The following is a 7,596-nucleotide window of genomic DNA, read 5'->3' on the forward strand; positions in this document are numbered from 1 at the left end:
CAATATTGAATGTAATATATGAGTTATTGCCATATTCTAAAAAGATTTCCAAAAATATATATTAGCATTAAATGTAATTGTCCATGTCATATTTAACCATATGACATATCATCAATCTTAATAGCTATGTCACAATTTTTTTGTGAAAACGATTGTAGAGAAGACATGTGGCAAATCACTTCTCAAATATAGACTAGGGGATAACTAAGCAAAGATTAAATCGAACCTATATAAGTTTTGGCCGACATTAACAGGGTACTTTGGTGTTATGCTTGTTATCTTCATGAATCAGATAGACTGCTATTGTGGTTCTACCTGATTCCCATATAGGGACAGAAAATGTCGTCACCAAACACATACAAAGAGGAGTTGTTTTTTCAGTTGGGAAATTATGTTATAAGAGGTGTTCGAGACCGATATATAAAGGTAAGATTTAGGTAATTAACGAATATCATGTTCAAGATCTTAAATTTTAAATGAAAAAGCGAAAAAATAATAATCTTACCAGGTTTGACAACTAAATTATGAAACATAAATGTAAATGAGATACATCTGCATTCTTTTTTTTTTATATTACGGATCAAAGCTATTGGGATCAAGACCAACTCCAGTTCAATATAAGACAGTGGGGACTCCACCACCGATTGGATAAGAAAAAAAGGGGAGTCCAGGATCAGCTCCAGTTCGACGGAAAACAAAGGGGACCCCAGGATCATCTTCCGGACCAGCTCGTGCAAACACTATAGCTTCTTCTTCTACACAAGAGCAAAACACAAGTCAATTCAATGTAATACCAATTTATTTAGCTAATGTTTTTTTCCCTTAGTCATGCACCATTTTGATTTGAATGTAGAACACTCATTCTATTAAACTTAGGTCAGAGAATGAAGAGAAAAAGAGTACCAGAGTCTTCACATTGCAAGGGAGAAGGAGGCTCCACTTGAACAGAAGCAATGTCTGCACACACACACAAGTTAAGATGGAAATATAATAAAGAGATAGCAGCCAAAAGCAGAAACCAATTAATGAATCACCTTCGTCAGTAGGCTTGAGCCTGAAAAGGAGAAGTTCATGCTCTTTTCCACGTTTCCACAGTTTAGCTTGATAGATTTTGGATTCAGGGGTAGATGAATTCATATCCACAGCCCAGAATGACAACCAACACATAATACCATTACAAAATTGGAAATTAGCCTGAATGTGCTCATCCAACACAAGTTTTGTTCCCTTGGCTTCGTTTTGTTTCTTGATCGCAAGGAGTGTCACCTCACGAACAATCTCGGCAGGGCTTCGTGTAGTGCAAAAACCTCGTGGTGGATTATCCAACGATCTTATGTGGAAGGCGTAATCAAATCCATCCCAATCGACAGCGAAACCCTAATTAACCCAACAAATTGATTCCAATATATCAAACTTATATAAACGAATCCCAAATTTCAAATTTGATTAGGTTTATTGAATGAATCTAAAGATGGATTTTATACCTCGGATTTCTGGAACTGATAGTGAAACTGAATGTATTGACGCACGTATTCATCATCTTCCAAATTTCTCGACTTGAGATCGCGCTTTTTGTTGATCATTGATTTCGATGCTCCTTCGAAAGCTCCGTGATACCTCGCAATCTTAAGAGGACGAACGTTAACCGCAGTCAAAACAGGGTCCGCCATGTTCGAAACCCTAACACGAACCTTCTCGAAGGACAAAAGAGCAGAGAAGAAGATAATAATTAAATCGAGAAACCTTTTTTTTTTGTAGGATTCAGACACGAGAAACTTGTTGGTATATAAAGAACTCAACAAAATCACCCAAAAAAAGCCTGCGAAGATTTCATGGGCTAGATAAGGCCCATTATCATTAATGTTATTCATCGCATATTTTTTATCCAGAAATAAATAAATGGGTGTGTTTTCATAATCTCTCAGCTTTATAATATTCAAAAAAAAAAATCATTATAATATTTCAAGAAATTTATTAAAATTTAAAAGACTAGGTAAGTTAATTATTTATGCCAAGATTATTTGGATATATTTAAATAATAAGCTATTATAACATATATATTGATTTTTATAAAAAAATAAAATAAAATTTCGAAATAAATATTGTGGAAACACATATTTATATTTTTATAGGAGATTAGCAACAGAGATATTTATTTTATTCTTTGTGAAATTATAATCCGATAGAGTTATTTTCAGAATAATTTTAATGTCAATAAAATGAGAAATTGATAAAAAGAACCGAAATGAAATAAATGAAAATAAAAATTTACCAAATATACAAATATCTTTTTCAAAAGAAAAAAAATACCAAATATGAATTTATGAATGTGAGTGGGACGACGATTTGATGACAGCTTCAATCCCTTAATATATCTCTGACAATGGTTGTTGCATCATTTTAAGACACATTAGTAGTGACATCCGCACGCTTGTTCGATCTTGTATTATTCCTAGGTTTTTTCACAACTCCCTTAGAATCTTCATCGCATTCTACTGCCAAAAACAAAATGAAACATTAAAACATACTTCCCTTGCAAAGACTTACAGCACAAGTTTCCTCTCTAAAACTTTCTACAATGTCTATAACAACTTGCCATATGATAATAGTACCTTGTTGACCTGGTTTAAGCCTGCAGAAGCTATGCTCAATCTCTCTACAGAATACATTGACGACCTTAGCTTGAAACACTTTTGTCTGGTCGCAAGGATCTTTGGCTACAAACGTGATGAAGTAAACGAATCCACTATTACTATACACATTTGCTTTCTCGACCTCAACAAATTCAAACCTGGTCCCCTGTTTTTTTGTTTAAATAAGAACAAACAAACCAAAATCAAATCAAATTTGCAGTATTGACAATATCAAAATAATAATAATAATAATAATAATAATAATAATAATAATAATAATAATAATAATAATAATAAAAAAAGAAATAGACAAGGACTGAAACTAGTGTTTGCTCAGACCTCTCTAGTGTTGTAATCCGCAATGGCTTCCTTAGCCAATCTTCTGAAAAACTGCCTATCGGTTTCTCTTATTACGTTTGAATGTCTTTCATCGACATGGAAAGCAGCGTAGAAATCAAAAAGGCATCGGAACTTGGAAAAATCCACGTCAAATCCCTTTTTTAAAACAAAATTCAAAAACAACTTAGAAACTATCGAATCGAATCAAATCAGAGATTCTGAGAAAGTGATAGATAGAGAGAGAGAGACACCTGTGACTTCCTGATCTGTTCGTTGATGAGATCGCGTTCCTCCTGTGGGGTGTCCTTTGGACTCGTTTTGTCCTCTTTCCCTCGCATCCTCTTCAGCAGAAGCTTATCCTTCTCGGTCAGTTCTCCAAAGAGGTTCTTAAAGCATGCAACCACACATCGTGGATCGAACGGATCGGTGATGATTTCGTAATCTACTCTACTCGATGATGAAGCCATGTCAAACCCTAATTCCGCCAAAACCAATGTCCCCGGCCCGTTCTCCCTCAAAATCTATCTACTTTATATACTGTTCTTTTTATCTTTTGTTTGGAAGAATTTGCTTGTTTATTTTAAGGGCCCATGAGCTCAAATGCTGATTGTTATATGATTATCAACTGCTAATAATGAATGTAATTGGCTGAGATCCCTATCATCGTAATATGAAAATTCTTTGAGTTTGGGATGCAAATATGAAAAGCATATTTGGAACAAGAAGATACCAGAAAACAGAAAACAAATGGATAAAATTTTAATATTTTAGTTTACTAGTTAGTCCTACAAAAGTCATACATAAAGTTATGATATCACAAAAGGGACATAATTCCCATCAAATAGGACAATATCTACGACAATGGTTGATAATTATCTAAGACACATTGGTAATGACACCCGCACTCTTGTGTTAATCCTTGGTTTCTTCACAACTCTCTTAGAATCTTCATCGCATTCTCCTGCCAAGAATGAAATGAAACATTAAAACATACTTCCCTTGCAAGAAGATAAAACACAAGTTTCCTCTCTAAAACTTTCTACAATGTCTATAACAAACTTGAGATATGGTTATAGTACCTTGTTGACCGGGTTTAAGCCTGCAGAAACGGTGCTCAATCTCTCTACATAAGACATTGCAGACCTTAGCTTGAAAGACTTTGGTCTTGTCACAATAATCTTTGGCTGCAAACGTGATGAAGTAAGTGTATCCTTTACTCCAGTACAAATTTGCTTTCTCGACCTCAACAAATTCAAAACTGGTCCCCTGCTTTTTTTTTTAATAAAACCAAACCAAAATCAAAATCACAGTTCTGATAATATAATAATAATAGACAACTGGATTGAACTTAGTATTGGTCGGAAACAGGACACACCTTTCTAATGTTGTAATCCGCAATGGATTCCTGAGCCAATCTTCCGAAAAACTGCCTATCGGTTTCTTTTATTAAGGTCGAGTGGTTTTCATCGAGAAACGAAGGGTAGAAATTGAAAAGGCATTGGAACTTGGAAAAATCGACGTCAAAGCCCTTTTTTAACAAAAGTAAAAACAACTTAACTTAGTAACCACCACCCAAACGAATCAGAGAAAATAATAGACTGAGAACGAGATCTAGAGAGAGAGAGACCTGGCTCTTCCTGATCTGTTTGTTGATGAGATTGCGCTCCTCCTGATCTGTGTACTTTGGACTCGTGTTGTCCTCTTTCCCTCGGATCCTCTCCAACAGAAGCTTATCCTTCTCTGTCACTCCACGCTTAAAGCATGCAACCACACATTGTGGGTCGAACGGATTACTGATGATTTCGTAATCTGTTCTACTCGATGAAGCCATGTCAAACCCTAATTCCGCCGTAACTCTAATTCTATGAAAAATAAAAAGATAATTTAGATAATTATCTTTTTTTTTTATCTTGGTTCGCATCTTACATTTAATAGCATTAAAGCCCCCAAAGTTATAGCTTTTGTGAGATGTACCGCATAACTAGTTTTTTGAAATTTAATGAAAACCTCCCAACTATCCATTGGTAAAGTTTGAACCCATTAGCTTTTTTTTGGCAAACTTTGAACCCCGTCAACTAAAATTGGAATTTTGCAGGATTGGATAACAACTATGGAATTTTTTTTTTCTTGAAAAGGCTTTCAACAACTATGGAAATTTCCCGTAATCTAAATTATCTTTTTATTTTTCATAGAATTAACTAGTTTTTGAAATTTAATGAAAACCCTCCCAACTATCCATTGGTAAAGTTTGAACCCATTACTAAAAGACAAGAAACAACATATTCAGTGTAAAACGATAATAGTAAACTCATGCGTAATACATAAATTCGTTCTATATATCAATCCATTTATTCATTTCCTAAACTTTTGACGAGTGCATGGAAGTATGGGTTATTCTGTGATTTAAAAATAATTCAGTCAGATGTGACTTAGATTTATATACTTGAAGACCCTTTCTTGTTCCAACAAGCAAGTGCATGAAGAAAAATTGATCGTTAAAAAAAAATCATTTGCGCACCAGGAAACTGATTTCAATTTTGATCAGTTAACATAACATATGCTAAGCTTTACCGATCCAATTTACTAATCTTAAATTAATCTAGCCATGTATATTCAACTAGTAAAATAAAACTCAAGATGCTTTTTTTTGGTTAATAAGCTCAGGAATAAATAATGCGCTAATATACAATTGTTTTTTTTTTGGTTAATAAGCTCAGAGTAAATAATGCGCTATGATAGCATAGAAGCTAACTAGTGTTATATAAAATAAAATTCTAAAAACAAGGGCTTTTGCGCTCAGAAGTTTGCTTGGAAGAATTTGCTTGACTATCTTTAGAGCCTATCAACCTAATGAGCTCAAATGAAGTTTGTTATGATTATCAACTGCAAATAATTGGCTGATATCCCTATCATCGTAAGATGAATCCTTGAGTTTTGGATGCAAATATGAAAGCATATTTGGGAAAACAGAAAACAAATGGATAAAATTTTAATTTTTTAGTAGTTAGTCCTAAAAAGTCGCACATAAAATTATCTACGACAATGGAAAACAGACAATATCTCCGACAATGGTTGATGCATTATCTAAGACACATTGGTAATGACACCCGCACGCTTGTTGTTCGATCTTGTGTTATACTTTGGTTTCTTCACAACTCTCTTAGAATCTTCGTAGCATTCTACTGCCAAAAAGAAATGAAACATTAAAACATACTTCCCTTCCAAAAGGATAAAACACAAGTTCACTCTCCAAAACAATGTATATAAATGGTATGAAAAATGATTCATACTTTTCTGACCGGGTTTAAGCCTGCAGAAACTGTGCTCAATCTCTCTACATAAAACATTGCAGACCTTAGCTTGAAAGACTTTGGTCTTGTTACAAGAATCCTTGGCTACAAAGGTGATGAAGTAAGTATATCCTTTATCCCTGAACAGATTTGCTTTATCGACCTCAACAAATTCAAAACTGGTCCCCTGTATTAAAAAAAAATATATATATATAATAAAATAAAAGTAATAAGAAATGCTGAACTGAACTAGTATTTGGTGGGAAACAGGACACACCTCTCTAATGTTGTAATCCGCAATGGATTCCTGAGCCAATCTTCCGAAAAACTTCCTATCGGTTTCTCTTATTAAGGTTGAATGGCATTCATCGAGAAACGAAGGGTAGAAATCGAAAAGGCATCGGAACTTGGAAAAATCCACGTCAAATCCCTTTTTTAAACAAAAGTGAAAACATCTTAGAAACTATCAAATCGAATCGAATCAAATCAAATCAGAGATTCTGAGAAGGTAATAGATGGCTCGAATTGGTGACAATGAAAATGAATGAAATGAATACAAAAAATTGAACAAATTTCCATTTAAAGAATTGAATTTAAAAAAAAAGTTAAATATAGAGGAACAAACGTTCCTTCTCAAATTTAGAAGAGGAAAATACTTCTTCTTTATTCATCAATATATGAGGAACAAAGAGGAATGGGATGGGATCCATATGCTGTTCATTTGACAAAAAAAAACCAACTTAATTGATATTAATTTTGAGAAACAACAAATTCTATCATCTTTTTTTCCTTGTAAGGTTGTTACCGATTAAAGCCAAAGAGAGAGAGACCTGTGACTTCCTGATCTGTTTGTTGATGAGATTGCGCTCCTCCTGATCTGTGTACTTTGGACTCGTGTTGTCCTCTTTCCCTCGGATCCTCTCCAACAGAAGCTTATCCTCCTCCGTCACTTCTCCGAAGAGAGCCTTAAAGGTCGCAATCACACATCGTGGATCGAACGGATCACTGATGATTTCGTAATCTTTTCTACTCGATGAAGCCATGCCAAACCCTAATTCCGCGCCAAAACCAATGTCCCCGTTCTCCCTATATATACTTCTTTTTTTGGTTCGCATTTTACAGTTAATAGCACTAAAGCCCTCAAAGTTTTATATTGGTTAGATCGCCATATCTGTTTTTTTGAAAATTAATGAAAACCTCCCAACTATCATTTTGTTAATTTTAAATTTAAATCCATCAACTAAAATTGTAAATTCGTTTTACCGATTTTAAACAAAAGTCAAGTTTCGTTTCTTCTCTTCTCATCCGATTTTAAAGAAAAAAGCCTAGTTTTG

General features: G+C 34.1%; 4 protein-coding genes across 5 annotated transcripts; all 4 read right to left on the reverse strand.

The window, feature by feature from the left end:
* Positions 1-441: 441 nt before the first annotated feature.
* On the reverse strand, positions 442-1,751 carry LOC108844378 (uncharacterized). The gene is made up of 4 exons (XM_018617629.2): positions 1,485-1,751; positions 1,035-1,377; positions 904-957; positions 442-755 (listed from the first exon to the last, which is right to left on the reverse strand). Exons 1-4 carry the CDS (start codon positions 1,668-1,670, stop codon positions 613-615), a joined length of 726 nt encoding a protein of 241 aa, XP_018473131.1. The 5' UTR covers positions 1,671-1,751; the 3' UTR covers positions 442-612.
* A 584-nt stretch (positions 1,752-2,335) lies between these two features.
* Positions 2,336-3,536, reverse strand: LOC108844379 (uncharacterized). 2 transcript variants are annotated; one of them, XM_018617632.2, is made up of 4 exons: positions 3,224-3,536; positions 2,973-3,128; positions 2,613-2,799; positions 2,336-2,492 (listed from the first exon to the last, which is right to left on the reverse strand). In XM_018617632.2, the coding sequence occupies exons 1-4, from the start codon at positions 3,437-3,439 to the stop codon at positions 2,401-2,403; spliced, it is 651 nt and encodes a 216-aa protein (XP_018473134.1). In that variant the 5' UTR covers positions 3,440-3,536; the 3' UTR covers positions 2,336-2,400. The 2 variants fall into 2 exon arrangements, with proteins under 2 accessions (XP_018473134.1, XP_018473132.1); XM_018617630.2 differs by having other exon boundaries at positions 2,336-2,495.
* A 181-nt stretch (positions 3,537-3,717) lies between these two features.
* On the reverse strand, positions 3,718-4,851 carry LOC108844381 (uncharacterized). Its single transcript, XM_057000264.1, has 4 exons — positions 4,600-4,851; positions 4,348-4,500; positions 4,052-4,241; positions 3,718-3,933 (listed from the first exon to the last, which is right to left on the reverse strand). The coding sequence occupies exons 1-4, from the start codon at positions 4,801-4,803 to the stop codon at positions 3,845-3,847; spliced, it is 636 nt and encodes a 211-aa protein (XP_056856244.1). The 5' UTR covers positions 4,804-4,851; the 3' UTR covers positions 3,718-3,844.
* Positions 4,852-6,056: 1,205 nt separating this feature from the next.
* On the reverse strand, positions 6,057-7,310 carry LOC108845513 (uncharacterized). Its single transcript, XM_018618710.2, has 4 exons — positions 7,093-7,310; positions 6,540-6,692; positions 6,263-6,449; positions 6,057-6,154 (listed from the first exon to the last, which is right to left on the reverse strand). The coding sequence occupies exons 1-4, from the start codon at positions 7,303-7,305 to the stop codon at positions 6,057-6,059; spliced, it is 651 nt and encodes a 216-aa protein (XP_018474212.1). The 5' UTR covers positions 7,306-7,310.
* Between the last annotated feature and the right edge of the window lie 286 nt (positions 7,311-7,596).

The sequence above is a fragment of the Raphanus sativus genome, unplaced genomic scaffold, assembly GCF_000801105.2.
Source record: "Raphanus sativus cultivar WK10039 unplaced genomic scaffold, ASM80110v3 Scaffold2469, whole genome shotgun sequence".
Classification (NCBI taxonomy): domain Eukaryota; kingdom Viridiplantae; phylum Streptophyta; class Magnoliopsida; order Brassicales; family Brassicaceae; genus Raphanus; species Raphanus sativus.

Excerpts from the sequence above, each read along its gene's own strand:
- LOC108844378 (XM_018617629.2), bottom strand. The coding sequence starts at position 1,670 with ATGGCGGACCCTGTTTTGACTGCGGTTAACGTTCGTCCTCTTAAGATT. Across the intron at positions 1,378-1,484 it reads ATCAGTTCCAGAAATCCGAG|GGTTTCGCTGTCGATTGGGA; the intron begins GTATAAAATCCA and ends TGGGTTAATTAG. Across the intron at positions 756-903 it reads CTTGCAATGTGAAGACTCTG|AAGAAGAAGCTATAGTGTTT; the intron begins GTACTCTTTTTC and ends GCTCTTGTGTAG.
- LOC108844379 (XM_018617630.2), bottom strand. The coding sequence starts at position 3,439 with ATGGCTTCATCATCGAGTAGAGTAGATTACGAAATCATCACCGATCCG. Across the intron at positions 3,129-3,223 it reads AACAGATCAGGAAGTCACAG|GGATTTGACGTGGATTTTTC; the intron begins GTGTCTCTCTCT and ends GTTTTAAAAAAG. Across the intron at positions 2,800-2,972 it reads CGGATTACAACACTAGAGAG|GGGACCAGGTTTGAATTTGT; the intron begins GTCTGAGCAAAC and ends ACAAAAAAACAG.
- LOC108845513 (XM_018618710.2), bottom strand. The coding sequence starts at position 7,305 with ATGGCTTCATCGAGTAGAAAAGATTACGAAATCATCAGTGATCCGTTC. Across the intron at positions 6,450-6,539 it reads CGGATTACAACATTAGAGAG|GGGACCAGTTTTGAATTTGT; the intron begins GTGTGTCCTGTT and ends TTTTTAATACAG. Across the intron at positions 6,155-6,262 it reads GCTTAAACCCGGTCAGAAAA|TAGAATGCTACGAAGATTCT; the intron begins GTATGAATCATT and ends TCTTTTTGGCAG.
- LOC108844381 (XM_057000264.1), bottom strand. The coding sequence starts at position 4,803 with ATGGCTTCATCGAGTAGAACAGATTACGAAATCATCAGTAATCCGTTC. Across the intron at positions 4,501-4,599 it reads AACAGATCAGGAAGAGCCAG|GGCTTTGACGTCGATTTTTC; the intron begins GTCTCTCTCTCT and ends TTGTTAAAAAAG. Across the intron at positions 3,934-4,051 it reads GCTTAAACCCGGTCAACAAG|GAGAATGCGATGAAGATTCT; the intron begins GTACTATAACCA and ends CATTCTTGGCAG.